The 18,887-nt window shown below is 45.9% G+C and overlaps 1 protein-coding gene across 1 annotated transcript in view; it reads left to right on the plus strand.

Annotated features, from left to right (window-relative positions):
* The window catches only part of COL15A1 (collagen type XV alpha 1 chain), a 174,209-nt gene extending 163,865 nt beyond the window's left edge, over nucleotides 1-10,344 (plus strand). The window contains exons 41-47 of the mRNA XM_069472141.1: nucleotides 473-537; nucleotides 1,880-2,008; nucleotides 2,153-2,212; nucleotides 2,977-3,036; nucleotides 7,122-7,307; nucleotides 8,587-8,702; nucleotides 9,612-10,344. Of these exons, the coding sequence (XP_069328242.1) occupies nucleotides 473-537; nucleotides 1,880-2,008; nucleotides 2,153-2,212; nucleotides 2,977-3,036; nucleotides 7,122-7,307; nucleotides 8,587-8,702; nucleotides 9,612-9,825 (830 nt within the window). The 3' untranslated portion in view covers nucleotides 9,826-10,344. The remainder of the gene's footprint in view (nucleotides 1-472; nucleotides 538-1,879; nucleotides 2,009-2,152; nucleotides 2,213-2,976; nucleotides 3,037-7,121; nucleotides 7,308-8,586; nucleotides 8,703-9,611) is intronic.
* The last annotated feature ends 8,543 nt before the right edge of the window (nucleotides 10,345-18,887 follow it).

The raw sequence follows: 18,887 nt of genomic DNA on the forward strand, positions 1-18,887 counted from the left end.
GCCCCAGGGCCAGGGCTGCTGTCCCTGCACCACTCTGGCCCCCTCCCACTGCCTAGCGCCTTCCCTTCCTCTTTCTGGGCTTGCTTCCTCTGTTTGGTAGTCACATGCTTGTCTCTTGGGTGAAGTAAGTTGTATGAGTCAGGATATTTTTAGATGTAAGTGACAAAAAACTCAAACTGGCTTTCACAAACCACCACAACAAAAGGAATTATTCACTTATAATGCTGAAAAGTCTTAGGCATGGCTTGATGCAGGGTGACCATCAAAGAATCCCAGCTCTTCCTCAAACCAGTCAGTGTGGCCTAAGGCACATGCTGGGTCCAGACCCCCCCGAGATGCAGCCGCAAGTCGGGATGCTTTGTGGCACTGTGAGTGGGGTTGTAAACACTTTGCTGGGGTGACCAGCTGACACTTGAGGCATTTTTTCAGAGAGGGCAGTTCTTTGTAACATTTCTTTTCTGCTTTGTCTTAGCTGTGGCTCTTCCAGGCCCACCTGGCCCTCCAGGACAGCCAGGGCTTCCCGGATCCAGAAACTTGGTCAGTGTCATTATCAATGTGTATTCATCATTCCATTTTGGATGGATTTACTTAAAACTCTGGCTATAGCACCTGGCACCTTTTTGGGATTAGCCTTCATGACAGTAGAATTGGTGCAATTCCACAAAGAGTAGAGGGAATTTATTATAGATGTCAGATGACTTAAAACGTGTCACCTGTTATACGAGAAACAAAATCATTTGTTATTTAAGTTCCACCCTTCAAATCCTTAGCTGACTAAGCTATAACAAAAACCAGTCACATAATATTATATCAAAAACTTTAAGCCCAAGAGTATAAACAGTATCACAACAGGTCTTTGTGCTGGTCATATTGGCCCTGGGTAGTTCAGCCCTCTCTCTTCTGCCAAAGGATGTCTCTTGTACATTTGTTACTCTGCAGCACTTGGGAACAAGGTATGGCCCACCAGGGTCATTAGAATGCACAAAAGACAGACAAATACCTCACAAGGACGTCAGGAGTAGAATGCTCTTCAATCTTTGCTGGATTTTAGTCAGAAAATTTGGCTGCCAAAAGAGAGAACTGTCCAGCCAGTGATAGAATTTTGGTATTTGGTCCTTTGGGAGGACTGCTAAGCCATTTTGATGCACGAAGCCATTATCTTCAAGGCTAAGTGAAAATTAATTTTTTATCATCTTTCTCAGTGAAAATGAAAAATAAGAACTCTCTTAGCTGATGTTTCTTTGAGATTTGATGCTACTCAATAGATTTTTGCAGCATCTGTATCTGCTCGTAGATATGCTAAGTGACTGTCTAATCTTTGGCCGCTTTCTAGACAGAGAAATCACAGACCCTCATTTTCTATCGTTCATTTAATATTGTTACTACCCAGCTAGACAAAAAGATTTAGTACCTAAGTATAGTTGCTCCCTTGCTTGCATTTCTAACTGCAAATGGAAATAAATTTGAAATTCCTCAAAGAGTAGCACAAAGTGGCACCACTTAACAATGTCGTGACCACACGCAGCTTCAAAAACTGGAAGAGGCAGCACTTCCCAGGGAGTTTGCTAATGCCAGACCCGACAAACACAACTCTGTTGACGATTCTTAAATGTTTTTGTACCCACAGAATATTAGCTTTTTTGTTTTAATTCATTTATTATAATTTAGATTTGTGTTTCGAAGTAATACATGTTTTTGTTTTATCAGAAAGGATACCCTTTATTTATTGGTGAATATCTAAATCTCTATATGGCACCATAAGCCTTGTCATCGAACATGAGGGGTGGTTCATAGTTGACTGTACAAAGAGGCCAGTTTGTCAAATTGTCCCCTTGCTCTGAGGATAACAGCGGTGTTTGGGATTTGAATGATCTGACAGGTCACGACCTTCAGCGACATGGACGACATGCTGCAGAAAGCACATTTGGTTATAGAAGGAACATTCATCTACCTTAGGGACAGCACTGAGTTTTTCATTCGTGTGAGAGATGGCTGGAAAAAATTACAGGTAATTCCTAAACTTCCTTTAACAAACTGCCTCCAAAGACCCTCTAAAAATAATCGTCTACTCCTGTAAATACCATTTTTCTGCTTTGAAAATAGACGAAGTTTCTAGTTGATGTTTCATTTGCATGTACTGTTTTCCTTAAAGCTGGGAGAACTGATCCCCATTCCTGCCGACAGCCTTCCACCGCCAGCACTTTCCAGCAACGTGAGTAGTTTCCCTGCTCCGTGGCTCATTCCTTCCTTCATCAGGGTTTCCAGAGTCCCCCTTGGTCTCCAGCACCTGCTCTCCAATGGGACACCCAGCTCTGCAAGGTTTAGTGTCTGGTGGAAACCCAGACGTTACTAGGTGCCAGCAGAAGTGGAGGGAGAACTGGATCCAGTGGCTGGTGACCTGCTGTTCCCATAGTAGCTGAATCCTCCCGGGCAGGTGGCTTCTCCTCTCTTGGCCTCAGTTCATTCATCTGTGAAATCATTGTTTGGCGTAAGCAATCGACAAGATTCCTTTAATTTTTAACACTCTCGGCCTTATGAGAACATGGCCAACTGACATCCCTCTTTTAGCCCTCCAGGCAGCCCTTTGAGGCAGGTACCCATTTTATAGATGATGAAACTGAGGCTTTGAAGAGGTGGCTATGTCTGTTAAGCGAGAGTTGATTTTTAAACACGGGTCTTCTGCTTTCTGGGTTCAATGCTCTTTTGCAAAGTCTTGAGGACATCCCCTCCCTTTCTGAGGATGACTTTTTCATTCGAGCCTGAATCTCTTCACAGTTCAGAGTCACAGTCAGAGACAATGACAAACTATTTGAAGTATCTTTTTGAGAAACATTGCACTTGCTGCCCACCATGTAGCAGTTCTAGGAAAAAAAAAAAAACAGAAAGAAAGAAACTTTGCACTTGCACCTCAGCATCCTTTGAGGAATAGATTGAATGCATATTCAGAACTCTTTCTTTTCCTCTTTTACATAACAGCCACATCACCCTCAGCCTCCATTGAACCCTATTTCAAGTGCCAATTATGAGAAGCCTGCTGTAAGTATGGTTTATGCATTGACTCTGCAAATACTGAGCGTGTGTCTATTATGTGCTGGGCCCCGTGCTTAGTACACAGTCCCTACCATCAAGGTGCTTGTGGGCTAGCAAGAGAGGCAAACAAAAGATAGAGACTTAGAATGCATTGTGTGCCGAGTTGTTTGGGTGAGGCAAACACAGGGTGCTGGGGGTACAAGGAAGGCCAAAGAAGTCTACCTGGAGGAGGTGACCTCTAAATAAGACCTAAAGGATAGTTGGGTGCAGGAGTGAGCCAGGTTGGAGAAAGAGGGTGAGATCCCAGGCAGAGGGAAGATGGAACAGAAGCAGGCAAGGGGAAGCACTGTGCAGTCCTATAACTGCAAGTGTTTCAGTCTGGCCAAAGGAGTAAAGCTTAAGGCAGAAGAGGAAGAAGTTTAGTTTGCAGAAGTCAGCAAGGGCAAGGGCAAGCGCCAGTCAACAAGAGCCTGCAAGCCAAGCTGAGTACTTTGACCTTTTCCTCTGGGCACTGGGGAGCTACTGGAGACTGTATATAAAGCAGCAGAAGGTATGATAAGATCGGCATTTCAGAAATTCCCTTCCTTATAGTGTCAAATGGATCAGAGGGGACATGAGCAGAGGTCCGAAGGCCAGTGAGGTGGCTCCTGTGCTTTCACAGCAGTGAGCGTGTAGAAAAGTAGGCAGACTGGAGAGACGCAAAGGTGGCAGGAGTGACCAATTGGATCGTTGGCTGGATACAGGGCAGCGAGGATGAGAGTGGTCAGAAAGGATGCCTGGGCTTCTGCAGTGGTGATAGAGTGGTGACAGTTTCCTTTCCAGAGATCATCTCATTGTAGAGATTAGAAACTCTCACTCTATTCCTTTGCTAGCTTAAGTAAAGATCTTGTTCAAATCATTGCAGGAACCTCATGGAACTCAGCTGAATGGCGAGAAAGATGCCATCAGTCTGCTTTACTATTTCTGCAGACCACCTTCTTGCAAGGGTCTTTCTTCCCACCCGACACACATAATAGCTTGTGCGAGCTTGCACACAGCTTTGGGTTGCCCTGGCACTGGTTCTGGCCCCAGCTCTATGATCTGACAGCTGCCGAGCCCAGTACTACCCAGCTCAGTTCAGAGTCCTGGGAGAGATAGTCTAATCTGGCATCTCTAGGGTCAGTTGCCCACGCTCTGTCCAATCGAGGGTAGCCAGGAGAATGAGGTTGAAGGCCTAAGGCCACTCCTTGTAGCAAGGACTGTGGGGGCACTTTCAAAGAACCAGACATGGGCGTGGCAGACATCAGAAACATGTGTCCTGCACTGCCACTGGTCACCAAGGGGGAACTCATTTGGAGCATGATGAGTCCGAGGTGCCCGGAGGATACCTGCGTGGGGACTACCAGGAAGGGATAGGATAGGAAGGCGTGAGAATTCAGTGGGATCGGGTCTGGAGATGAGCCATGTAGTTGCCACAGGGGTGGCAGGAACCCTGAAAGTGAATCTATGCAGTGAAAGGGGATGGGACTATATGGAGCAAAAACAGAAAGGAACTGATAGAGAAATATGAGAAGGAAACAAGGAAGCCATAGCCAGAGAGGAAGAAAGGTGCCAAGCAAGGTAGTAGCCAGCAGTGTCCAAGGCTGCCAGGAAATCCATAAAAAGAACTAAAAGGTATCCTTCAAATTTAGAAACTAGAGCACGACATTTCAATCGCCAAGAAGATTCTAGTTGGTTGAGGAGTAAATGGGAGGTGAGGGAAGGGAGAAGTGAGTGCAGGTAACCCTTCAAAAGCCCCCAAAGAAGTTAGAGCAGCAGGTAAAGAATTTTTTTGTAGTATTTTGTAAATTCAATAGTAGTACATATTCATTACAGAAAAGTTTGACAATGCATAAAAAGAATGGAGAAGAAAATAGTCACTTACCTATAATTTTACCAAAATTACAACCACCCACAAAAACAGCCATTTTAAAATTTTTTTTTTTCATTTTAACATTTTGATGCTTAAAACATTATTGTCTTCCTAAAAGTGATACTCATTCATTATAGAAATGCTCCAGCAATTAGAGAACTACAAACGTGAGAGCACAAAAGCCCCCGGTTGTTTCTCTCCATTCAGAAACAACCATAATTCCAGACATTTCTCTGTATCTCCTTAAAGGAGCAGCGGAGCGGGGTGGGATTAGAAGCTTGGCGGGGACGCCCTGCACTTGCTCCATACCTTTTATTTATTTATTTATTTATTTGAGACAGGGTCTCTCTCTGTCACCCAGGCTAGAGTGCTGTAGTGTCATCACAGCTCACTGCGACCTCAAACTCCTGGGCTCAAGTGATCCTCTTGCTTCAGCCTCCTGAGTAGCTGGGACTACAGGTGCACGCCACCATGCCCAGCTAATTCTTCTGTTTTTTATAGAGACAGGGTCTCGCTCTTGCTCGGCTGGTCTTAAACTCCTGATCTCAAGTGATCATCCTGCCTCAGCCCCCCAGTCCTAGGATTACAGGCGTGAGCCACCACGCCTGGCCATGCCCCATACCTTTCTTAGGTGGCCACTGACATTGGGGAAGCCTCGTTCTATGAAGGCCCCTGGTGAATGCCCTTTGATGTAGCCCCAGAAGTGCACTGATTGCAGGGTGATGAGACCACAGGCTTCTTCCCTCAGGTGTCAGAGTCTCCAGATGCATGAGAAGGAGGAAGACCAGGTAGGGGCAGTGTAGCCAATGGCAGGGGCATCAGAAGGCCAGGCTGTGTGTGTGTATCTAGTATAGGTAGAAGTCTGGTGGCCTACAGGTGGTGGTGGTGAGTGGGCAGCATGCTGAAGCCCCCTCCCATCCTAATGGAGGGAATGTGGAGCCTAAAACGCCAGCCCCTGCAAGGCCTGTTGGGGAGGCTTCAGTCTGGGGAGGCATGGGGCAGGTGGGGGGTGGGGGTGGTGCTGCTTGACCTGGACCTCTGTCTGGGCGGTGACCAAGGCAGAACCTGGGATGAATAAAGAGAGACAGAGTGGGGAAGGCAGCAGGCTAGGCATCTGTCCTGTGCAGGAGACAGGGAAGGAGAGGGGTGGTGCATGAGAACAATGCCCAGAGACACGCAAGCACTGTGTGGGGCAGCCTGGACACTAGTGCATGGGCAGCTGTGGCCATCCGGCTGGAAGCTTGAGAAGGAGAAGGCCACCATGGCAGGCCTGCGCCAGCACACAGACGCTTCCTTCGGGTCTGGCCACCTCCTGTCTCACCACATAAGGCTCCTTTCATGTCCTTTGGCTTAAAATATTTAAAAATAGTTTCCTTTTTTGGCAGGATGGGCCGAGGTCCCACAGCAGCCCTCCCCAGCTCTAAGTGGATGAGATAAAAACTACCCCTGAGACAAGACTGGAGAGGAGGGGATGCGTGTCCCTTGATTATAGAATGCGTTCCCGAGGGTGTGGCAGAAAGCGCTGGGGGAGAGGGCAGTCGAGGGAGCTGGGCCTGGGGAGAGCATATGCGGAGAAACAGGCTATGGGATGGCTTTGGTTTGGGCTGCTGACCAAGATGGCAGGGACGTGAGGCTAGAATTACTATTAGAGCCCTAGCTCCCAGAAGGGTCTATCCCAGTAGTCTTCATCATAAGTGTCACGTCCTTCTCCTTTTGATGCCTTGTCCCTGGGCCCCTCACATGACCAGCCACAGACCCACGCAGGAGATGGAAGAAAGGGCAGCAGGCAGATGGCTCGGGGAAGCTCTGGGATCCAGGACCCTGCTGGAAGCTGAGCTGGGGGGACCCAGAAGTCTCAACCATACAGCCTACGGGCTGGATTCAGATCTGTTCCGATCTCTGAAGTGCTTTACTTGGTCCAAGCAGTGTTTTGTTTTGTTTTTCTCAACTAAGGGAGAAATTTCTACCACTTAGAACTGCTTGGAGAGCTGAAGCAAGCTGCTCTGGGAGACCGTAGCTCTCCCTGGAGGTGGTCAAGCAGAGACTGCGATCCCAGTGTCAAGGAGAGGTTGAATAAGACGACCTCCATGTGGCTCCCAGCCTACAAAGTCTAGGATCTTCTTAGGGACGTGAGATGTTTACGGGGATTGGAGTTTGCCTGTGAGTCTAACTGCATTCTGTTTTCTCTCACTTTTTTCAGCTGCACTTGGTTGCTCTGAACATGCCATTTTCTGGGGACATTCGAGCTGATTTTCAGTGCTTCCAGCAGGCCCGGGCTGCGGGACTCTTGTCCACCTACCGAGCGTTCTTATCCTCCCATTTGCAAGATCTCTCCACAGTTGTGCGGAAAGCAGAGAGACACAGCCTTCCAATAGTGAACCTCAAGGTAAAAACAAGTACGGTGCCCACAGCCTTCTGGAGGCACAGGCCTCCGCAGGGCCTGGGGGCAGCTGCTGTTCCATGAAGTCAACAGAAGACTGCTGGCTCTGGGCCAGCTGTCCCCTGACTGATTGTGCCACTTTGTGCAGGTCATTTTCCCTCTCTGGGCCTGTTCCCTTCCTGCTTGGATGGTCTATGACTCTTGGAGCACACAGAAGAAATAATAATATTAACTTCTTTAGCTTATGTAGGGCTTTTTGCTTGTTTACAAAGCACTTTATATCTATACTCCTAATAGATACTTCCAATAAAAACAGGAGTTATTTTTTTCTTAGTTTGTCAGATAAGGAAACTGAGGCTCAGAGGAAGAAAGCAGTGTGCTCAAAGTCACTGCAAACGAGCATTAGTTTCCTTGACTCCTGTGTCTGGGGCTCTTGGTCCCACCTGAGGATGTCTTCTGGGGGGTAGCTGAGTGGCACCACAGAACAGCTGGGGGACACTTGTCCCAGGGCAGAGGCACTTTGTCCTGAACACGGTTTGGTGTTTTCTTAGCGTGTAAGCTTCCAAAGCCGGGCAAATATTTCTGTGCCCCATCTTCTGGTAAGCCAGGGCCTGTTAGGTCCCTCAGATATGCCGTGGAAATAGCAAACTCCTTCAAGGCTGCAGAGGGAGAGCTCTGTTGCTACTCACACACATCCTGGCTCCTGATCACTAACTAGCTCTCAAGGGCACTTGAAGCGCCTTCGGTCCTGCAACCCCAGTGCTCCAATTTGGAACCCTGAGGCTGGCAAGTTCCCTCCTGACCCTGTCCCCAGCACTTTCCGTCCCCTCTCCCAGCTGGAATTGTTTTTGTTCTTGGATCTCTCCACAAGAGACCAGGCTCTTTCAGGAAAGGACTAAGAGATTCATCTCCGTTATCACCCAGAGTGTAGATTGGCACAAGACCAGGCACAAATTAGAAGCTCAGCACATATACACAAAAATTTTAAAATATTGATAATAAAGAAAGACCTAAAATATGCTTTTGATGGGGAGGAGCATTGTATACACATATGATAAGAGGCATTGCGTGAAGAAATAAGACAGTAAAATCGAAAGGGTTCGAGGATGGATTATAAAATCAAACCATAGACATTGCTTGAGTTTCCACTCTGTCCAGGCTCTGGGGTTGAGGCTGGGGACTTCAATATGAGGTGTCATCTGGGCTTTGCAGAATGGGTAAAAATATATAGTCCATTTGTAGGCTGATGATACAATGATTCTAATGTGGCATTTTGTCTCTATAGGGCCAAGTACTTTTTAATAATTGGGACTCGATTTTTGCTGGCCATGGAGGTCAGTTCAACATGCACATTCCAATCTACTCCTTTGATGGCCGAGACGTGATGACAGATCCTTCTTGGTAAGTAAGGGTGGAAATACTCAGGTGTGATATGATGGACAGTTTTAGGAGGCTTCCTAATAATCGCATACCTTTATCAGCTGCCCCTCTGGGATGTTGCCAACATAAAGCCACAGGGCCATGGGGAAAGCCCTGTCCTTGGAGCCAGGAGACCCAGGTCCAGTAGCTCCATATGGGACCTTGGGGAAGGCATTTCCACTCTTTGAGCCTCAGCTGCCTTACCTGTCAAATGGGCAAGATAATCATACCTATACCATAGGATTGTTCTACGAATAAAATGATATGTGTGAAAACGTACAGCATGCAGTGGGCACTTAATGAGTGGTAAGCTCTGCAACTTGTGGTGATCCTGTAACTCTCTACTGTGAGTTGCATTCTAAATCTTTGAAAATTATGTGTGCTTTTCAGAATAGAACAACTCAGAACAACCCTTCCAGGACTCACAGTCTACAGAGACACAGGCTAACGATGATTCTAGACAGAATGTTATCGTCATTAAGTGCAGAAACAGATATGATAGGAGTGTAGAGGAAATGTTCATTTAGGGACAAGAATCAGAGAAGGCTTCCTGCAAGAGGAGGCATTTATTGGCCTTTGAAAAACGCAAAGGAGTCACTCACTAGTTTAAAAATGAAAGAGAGGCCACTCCAGACTATGGGACCTCATAAGCAGAGGTTTAGATTCACAAAAGCAGAGGATATGATTTTAAAATTACTGCTGGGTATGGCTGGAATATCGTGTGTTCAGAAAGTTGGCAAGAGCAGTGAGGACAGAGAGGTGATCTGGCATCAGACCGTGGAGGGTTAAGGAGTTTGACTTGATTCACTGGACTTACGCCAATTTTGCTTATCAAGATATAACACAGAGAAGTGTCATTTCAAAAAGTAACGCGACAAAATTACTTTCTAGGCCCCAGAAGGTCATCTGGCATGGCTCCAGCCCCCACGGGGTCCGCCTCGTGGATAAGTACTGTGAAGCGTGGCGAACCGCGGACATGGCTGTCACGGGACTTGCCTCCCCGCTGAGCTCGGGGAAGATTCTGGACCAGAAAACATATAGCTGTGCTAATAGGCTCATTGTCCTGTGCATCGAAAACAGTTTCATGACAGATGCTAGGAAGTAATAATCTTCCAATGCTTCTTAAAGAGAGGTTTTAGATTTTTCTTATGTGAAGAGCTGACACTGAAATCTAAAATGTTTAAATGTTGTAAATATTACAGTTTTTTATTACACATTTGTTATAAGGGCAACCAAAGAAAACATACCTCAATACACTCAAAACTGAAGACATAAAGGACTCAGATCAAAGACAAAGTCTGATCCATCTCTCGGTGCTAGATTCCGCAGGAAACGCCGTGCAGTGTGAACACACCCCAGCACAGGTTAAGAGCAAGTTGAAAACCAAGGCCGTAGCATTCTGCCCACTGCATCCTTCAGAAAGTTACTTCCTCCTTTTAACCATTGTTGTTGAGTGTTAAGATGTCCTTCATGTTTTCTTACAAAGTCAGTGTTTAGAAATGTTACCCCTTTCTAAGTTATGTGCAGACCGAATGCTTTCTTTCCCACACGTCCATCATTTGCAACTGGTGTTCTCACAGAGACACAGAACTGCTCAAATGATCCTGTTTGTACTATCTGATATTACCAGACTTTAATGTGTTTTCTTCCCTAAAATATTATTGCGATCATGCTTTAGGAGTTTTATATTTTTACACAATCATATTTTAGTGTGGCATCTGTTTATATAACTCTGACTTGCCGGAAAAGTTGAAACTCCGAATTATCTGGAACTAGAAAAGAAATAGCACATAATTGCTACTTTCCCTTGGTGGCTCTCCTCCCCACCCCCACCCCGCGATTTTACGCCTTCCATTTGGCAAGTCTTGAACCAGAACTGCAACCGAAACAAACAGGTTCACAGAGATGAATTTTCTGAGAAACATATATCTTCATGCTGTATACTTTGATTTTTTTTCCATGTAAGTGTACATAAAAACATCTTTTCCGGGCACTTTCTTCTGTTTGACTTTGTCCCCCTCACTCCTTTATTCTCCCTCGCTGATGTGGAAGCCGACCTGGGGTGGGGCTGCTAATCCTGTCACTGCCACTTGTGCTTCTCCTCAGGCGATGAGCAGAGAACTGAAAGATTTTCCCATCATGCCCATCTGCTCTTGCCTATTGTCTCCCACCTGGTGGGGACAGTGTGTGGCGGGCAGAGGAGCCCCAGACTGGGAAACAGGATGAACTTGAGTCTGCCACCGTCTCAGTGCATGCCTCTGGGCAAGTCTGCCTCTCTCTCTCATGGAGGTTGAGATAAGACAAGCATAATATCAGCTCCCGGTTATGAAACATCAGACTTATTATATACCCCATCTTGTTTTCATAGTAACTCTGCAAGGTAGGCATTTTTACCCACTTTACAAATGAGAAACAAACAAACAAAAAACAACAGTTGAGGCTCAGGAAGTTACTTGTCCCAGGTCACACAGCTGGCGAGTGGCGGGGCTGGCTTCAGGCTCAGGGTCTGTGTCACTCCAGATCTGCCCAAGGAGCCACCGTGCAAGGCTGCCTCTGCTCCCTCCCAGCTCCACGCCTGTGTCTCTCTGGCTCCTGCTCTGACCCTGTAGGAGAAGCATAATCGCCAGGCAAGAGGCATGCTGGGATATTTCCTCCCATTCAGCTGGGCTGGCCAGAAACTCAGCAAACTGAATTCACCCTCATAGTCCTTGAAGTAGGAAGGAAATCCAAGAGAGACAAAAAAAAAAAAGGCAGCCCAGAACCTCCACTTAGGGGCTTCATAAATGGAAGAGCAGTGAGAATTGTTCTGCTGGGTCATGGAATGAAGACAGTTATAGGTTGGAAAGCTCCAGAGGTGGGTTGTTGAGGACTTGCCCACCCACTGAGTGACAGGGTGGGGGGTGACTGGCATGGATCGGAGCTGCAGGGGAAGGGGACAGAGGGCTCCTGAGGCCATGTGGTGCAGCTGCCCGGTTCAGTTAGAGCCCAAACGGCCCAGGGCCATGGAAGGGGCAGCCTGGGATGGGGACCTGGGGGGCAGACTAACCCCAGGAAAGGCCTGGCTGCCCAGGCCTCTCATGCACTGGAGGAGGTATGACCGGCCGCCCCAAAAGGAGCCCCTGAATCTCCCACCCCCTAGCTCCTTTCAGACTCTGAGAGTGACCGTCGGAATCTTGGGCCTGGTGTTCAAGAGCCTTCACCGAGCTTTCCTGTCACATGCCAGAGACCATCAGCCTGGTGTCCTCATGTCACTTAGGCAAGCCACACAGGCTACTCTGCCAGGCTGTGCTGTCCGTGCGTTGCACCATCTTGCAGGTCCATGTTGCAGACCCTTGGTGGGTGGGCGAGTCCACGGGAAAGCCTTCACCACTCCAGGGCTGGCCTGGCCCTTCTGCCAGTGGCCACTCCCCATCCCCCTGGCCCTGCCTGCCCTTTCTCACGCTTCCTCCTCTGAGCACCTGATGTGTTTAACGTCTGAACTTTGCACACAATTGAGACACAAATGCTGAAGTGTCTGCAAGCCTTCATTCTACCCCACGCCTGGAAGTCTTTAATGTACCTGAAGGCTGGGAAGCCAACTAACAGTCTCAGCATGATAAGGGAGGGAAGATTTGCCACAAGTGGGCAATCTTTAGAGTGCTAGAGATCTTTTGGGGACTCGGTCTGAGTCCATATTGCAGACCCTCAAGGTCTGAAGCCTACAGCATCCAAAGTCCCCTGTCTACAACAGAACCAGAGGGTCAGAAACAGCTGCCAACCCAGACCCCATGAGGAGGCAGACTTTGTAGGGTGCAAAGGAGCAAAGGATCGAGAAGGGATGGAGGGAGGAACAGAGAGCATGAAGGAGAAGGTCCTGGAGATTCCCCCCAGCAACCTGGATGTGGTCACATAGTGTAGCTGGAAGAAAAACTGAGGGAACAGGAGAATGGACCATAGGAGCTGCCCTCAAATTTCCTGTGTCCTTTGGACTTCATATGGCTTGCACTGTGTCACTTGGGCCTGTAAGGGGTGTAAGTAGGAGACAACTGTCAGCAATCCAGTGCAGCTGACCATTAGTCAATAAAGGAAACACAACTCAAATTAACAAGCCAGAAAAAAAAAAGAAAGGAATGTATTGTCTCATGAACCTGGGAAGCACGGGGGACGTAGAAACTCAAGCAATGTGGACATGGCAACATGGAAACTTAGTCTGCCTCTTCTCTCTTCATGTGTGCACATGCACGTGTGTGTGTGTGTGTGTGTGTGTGTGTGGCCGGCCGGCTTCTCCTTTTCTCTGTGTGTGGCTTTTCTTCCTCCAACCAAGGAAAAGATTCCTTCATGTGGCAGGGGATTTGCAGACAGCTCTGGGCTTGTATTATTCCATCACCCCAGAGAGTGGCCACAGAGGAAACAGAAGTACTTCCTTTTCCCTCTGGGATTGCATTAATTCCCGGAATGGACTCTGACTGGTCCTACTTGTGTCATGTGCCCATGACTGTGATTGGCGGCCTCCTGCCCCCAAAAGATGAGTTGTGCAGAAGGAAAAATTCCGTCATCCAAAATGAATGGGGGTTTTTAATGCCCAGAAAAGGGGGGCACAGCAGGTTGGTAGGACCGAAGAAAATAGACTCTACCCTACACAGCATACAGCAGCAGGGAAGGCTGAGTGTAGGGGATGTTGTGGGGGAATGATAGGCAGAGGTGAGATGATGCTGACCTTGAATTCTTCGACCTTATCCTGCAACTGTGCAGCACCTCGGGAAGATTTTAAGCAGGTAGAGATGGGGGTCAGATCTACGTTTGAGAAAGATCAAGCAGAATTTTTGTTTATTCATTCTTCCATTCACAAATATTTCTTGAGTAATAATTTTGTACCCAGGATCATGTTCGGATTTGGAGGTACAAAGATACATAATGTCCTCACTTTTGAAATGTACCAAGCCCATTCTAACACCACATACTGTTTCAAATCTTTTTATATCTCCTCTACGCCCTACTCCTGAGAAACTCCACCAGCTGGGACAAGCATATGTATGTCATCTTTGCCTAACCTGGCAGCTGGGGATGTACTTTTCTGGTTACCCCTTGAGCTCTTGGGCCACCAAGACACCACCGAGCCTCCTTGAAACTCTTCGATAGTCACTGGCTGATTTCTCCCTTTTGCCTTCCACCCTGTACTCCAATTTATAGGGCAGTTGAGTGTAGACAGGTTTGAATTTTGGCTCTGCCACCTACTAGCCATGTAATTGTAGGCACGTTACGGAAAATCACCAAGTGACTGAAAGTAATCCCGTACACTCAACCCTTCCCTGCAGCTCAGTTTCTGTGTCTTTAAAAGAGGGATAGCAATGGAAGCTACCCTCCATGGAGGTCATTTACTGGAAGCATTGAGAACAGCATCCTGGCCATCCTTTCAGGGTTCACCATCCTTGGTCTGCCCCAGGTGTCTCTCAGCAGGGCCTGGGCTGGAGTGGGGGGGAGTCCTTCCTCCAGCCTTGCTAGATGGTGTCTTCCAATGCGCCTAGTTGCTCTGCCATCTCCAAGCCCAGGGCTGTGACTCAGCACGTATACACTGGTACAACTCTGTCTGCTGTTGGTGAGTATCCATGGTCCCAAGCCCCCAAGTGTCCTGGCTACCCTGCTCCTGCTTTCCATAATCCGACGACTAAAATGTTATCATCCAGCCCAGCAGGGGATCCAGGACTCAGCCCTGACATGAGGGCTGGATTCTTTCTTATTGACAGGAACACGTGCCTCGCTGACCGTTAAATAGACTTATTATCCCCCTGTGTAGAGCCTGTCCCAGACCCTGAGTTCCAAGAAGGATCCAGAATACCCTGTTATCTGCTATGTGGGTAGGAGCAAATTGCTACCCCTCCTCTCCTTCCACACTTGCACCTTTTCCTCTGGCCCTCCTCGCAGTTAGTGGCACTACCATCAAGACAATAACCCAGGAGTCATTTATTTACTCATTTATTCAACAAACATTGACTGAGTGCCTTCATAGTAGCAGTAATAGTAACACCACCACCAACAATAAGCCGTAACATAAGTGCTAGGAAGTTCAGCAAAGTCAGGATATTTCTATGATGACTACTTCAATTTTTTAAATGTCAAAATATTTTTAAAATATCTTGGGTTGTATGGGGTGCTGGCCCCTCTCTCCCCTCCGAGGGCCTGCAACTCACACCCCCATCCTGGTCTCCCGCCCTCCACGGTGCCTCCTCCCCCAGTTCACTCGCCACACCAGAAGAGAGAACTTTATAAAAAGCCTGCCACACTCAGGGTTTCGATTTGGGTTCCGCTTTAGATGAACACTCATTTGCAGAGTTTACTTGCAAGGCGGTCCCAGTAATCACCAATAGGGGAACAGGGAAATGAGATGGCGAAGATAAGGCGGATATAAAAGGGCACATCTAGACACTGTGGGTGACTAGATCTAGATTGTCCTCTCCTCTTAGGAGCTCTGGGAGCCAGTGCAGCCTGGCACGTCAAAGTTTCCAACCTAAGGGACGAGGGTGCTGTGGTATTTAAACACCAATCCCCATCATCGGTCTTGAAAAGTGGGGGAGGAAGGGCGGCTGCCTTGCAACCCAGTACTTCTGGCCTGCGGCACAGGCAGAGTGCATGCAGGTCGCCAGAGAAAGTTCTCGAGCAAAGAGATCTGGACCCTGGCAATCAGAATGTGAAAATGCACAGGCGGGGCGCCCCAGCCTGCCATATCAGGTTTAATCTAGCAGGAAGCCACTCAGATTTGATTTCAAGATAACAATTTGAACTCACGGTAACTTCCTATACCTTATTGAAATGATAAAAACAATTAAAAGAAAAAGAAAAAAACTACCGGCAGCACCACTGTTAAAAAAAGGAAGAACTACATCAACCAGGCGAAACCTTGAGGACTTTCTGGAAGATACGGGCCTGGTATGATTGGCTACCCCGCAACCTGTCTGGGCACCACCCCAAGGGATGGTGCCAGCAGGGGCTGCAGGCAAAGGGGAGCGGGAAGAGCTGGGGTTGCTCATAGAGACCTGTGCACTTGCTGACGGCACCCAGAAGAGCTCTCCATCCTTTTCAGTGTACACTTTTCTTATTTATGAGCATCAGTATGTAACAACAGGCACCAATTAGTCACCTGTGGGGATTCAGTGGCCTCAAAAAGGGAACCAGCAGGTCAATCAAAGCCAATGGCTTCTATTTAAAAAGTATTATTACAGAAAACAAGAGTAACTTTAAAAACTTCAAATGTATATTTTTAGTGAAATTTCAGAGAACAAAAGAAGCATGAAATGGAATACGAGAAGAACATGAAACAGTCTTTGAAAATAAAATGATGACTGTATGCTCACCAAAATAAGATAGAACTATAGCATATACACTACTGAAACTTGATTTAGTGAATTATTAGATAAAATCAAAATAATGAATATGATCCTCTCAGAACACAGACTAAAAGATAAATTTGTGAGATGAAAGATAAGGGAGAGGGAGATAGATATAATGTTTCAATATTTATATGAGTCAGAATACGAAAGAAGAATGGATGGAAGAGAAGTATCAATTAGCAAAATAATGAAAGAAAGTTTTCTGAGCTGAAGAAGGAGCTTTATTTGCAGATTGAAATGGTTCACTGAGTCCTGGGCAGAATTGTTGCAAAAAAAAAAAAAATCCACCCAAGTACATATCTGGTAAGATTTCTGCATTTCAATGGTAATCCTATAAAATCCTAAAAAAAAAAATCCTATAAACTTCTACACAGAAAGAAATTCAGGCTGGCATTGGATTTCTCATTTGCAATATTAAAAATTAGAAGACAATGGAACAATGTGTAAATAATCCTGTGGATTAAGAATTAGGATATTAAAATTCCACAGCCAGCCAAATTTTCATGTATGAGAACAAAAGCAAGACACTTTCGGAAATGTCAAGACTCAAAATTATAGCATGCAGGTACCCTTTCTGAGAAACAAACTTTGTGGAAGAATTATAACCAAATGGAAATTAATGGAGAATTAAGAGCTCACAAAGTAAAGGAAATTATAACACATAAGAAATCTAATGAGAAGAAAAGTCAAAATAATTTATAGTTATGTCCAAATCCATGTTTCCCAATGTGTATAGTATGTGTGCCACATATAGATGGAGGTGGTTTTTACTTTAATAGTTATATATTTATTTTAATATGCATTAGAAAAATATAGGTAGACACTAAATCCATAATTCCACATTTATTTTTATTTAATATGAAGTGGATATTTTGAGTTTTAAAAAGTGTGTTAGTTGAAAGAAAAATATTAGGTAACTAATAGTATAAATGGTATATTGTCAAGATGATAGGCAAATGACTGAATTTTGGGAAATGTTGAACTGAATAACTGTTGATAATGTGGTTGTAAAATATGTTCCAGACTTTACCCAATTGTGATGATAAAACAGGTTCCTGTTTCTTTTAAAACCTAAATTACAAGTCAGATTCCCTAGGTATAAAATTATCACAAAGTTGTCTTTTTCTTTCTCAAATATTCTTCAACAATTCTTCCTTCAAATTTGCCCAGGAATTAGTTTGAGTCATTGTTTATCTGTGGGATCCTTTTGGGAGAAGGGAATTCAGGGATGTCCACTGTGGCCAGATTTACTTCCCTGGTGTCAGTGCTCCATTGGCAGTAAGTGGCGAGCTGGTTTTTCTGAGAGCTCTGCCGAAGTCAGGGTGATCTTGAAGAGACGTTCTGGTGGTCCTGTCACCCAGACCACCCCAGCTGCCACTGATCAGGTCTCTGCCAATCAATGACACAGTAGTTTCTCATAGTTCAAGAAAGGTTGCTTCTTCTCATAGCGTTATGCTTATTAAGACACCTACAGCAAAACTGCCTGGCCTCCAGTGTCACAGCTCTTGCATAGCTTGGCAGTTTCTGTTCATCCGTGCACTGCGGCTTTCTTCAAGGCAGCCCCACAAACAGGAGAGAAGCTGACTTAGAAGTTTTACCATTTATCCTACTCTGCATTCGCCTCAAACATTTCCCAGGCTGCAGTGATGGGTGTTCTGGTGTCGCACAAAACAGAGCCTGAGACGAGGACTTGATGCAGAGTGACTACAAAAAACCAGAGTAGGAAATAGGGAGAGAAAAGTGTAGAAAGAAGAAAATCCCATCAATGGACATATTATGGAGGTCCCTGCTGTCAGCAATGGGAGCTCAATTCTCCCAGGACCCCTGAGAAGTGTGTAGAATATTCACCCAAAGTGTCTACCTGATGGACAGGAGGCGGGGGCATTTGTTCATTGGCGACCGTTGTGCATTGGTTGGGGCTGCCCAGAGGCAGTTCTGAGCTGGGCTAGCCCGGAAAGCTGTCTGGCACTGGGAGAAGGCCCTAGCACAGAATGGAGAAAGAAAAGAGGTGTCTTGGGGTGGAGCACCAACAGCAGGAAGTGAGTCAGACTGTCCCTCACAGCCACAGCTGAAATCAGAGATGGCCTAACGTGTGTGAAGCAGACACAAGAGGCACGGACTACATTCCCCCTCGGCGTCCAGCCTCTCCCCATCCTTATGGTCAGTTTCCAATCAGGCCCCATCCTCCACGTGGTTCCATATTGCTTTTGGCTTCAATCACAGCAGCAACAGTAAATATGACATATCTTAACATCTTTAATCTTCCATCAGCAGGAAAAATATTAATGAAGATAAAAAGCAAAAATGAATTAACCAAAGTTTACAAAACATGGTAAAATTGATACATTTTTTTAAAAAAGAGCTGATTATTTGAAAACCAACAAAAAATAAGGACACCTCTGACAGGTCTGACAAGCAGACAGGTCTGACAAGCAGGTCTGACAAGCAGACTGGCAAAAGAAAGAAAAACACATATATGCAAAACTATGATGAAAAAGCTATAAACCACTGATGCAGAAGCCATTTTAAAAATTAAAAGATTCTATATACAATTTATCAATATGAATTTTAAAATATAGATGTAATGGATAATGTGCTTTGAAAATCTAATGATCTAAACTGATGCAAAAAAATTAAAATATCTGAATATTCTACTAATCACAAGTGAAATTTAAAAGAGTATCAAAAAGGACTTACTTCCACAAATTCTACATTCTTAGATGGACAGTTTAATGGGTGGATTAGGAGCAGTTCCTCAAAGAAAGGAGGATGCTACACAAGAAAGAAAAAAATAACAGGCAAG

Source organism: Eulemur rufifrons, chromosome 7, assembly GCF_041146395.1.
Source record: "Eulemur rufifrons isolate Redbay chromosome 7, OSU_ERuf_1, whole genome shotgun sequence".
Taxonomy (NCBI): Eukaryota; Metazoa; Chordata; class Mammalia; order Primates; family Lemuridae; genus Eulemur; species Eulemur rufifrons.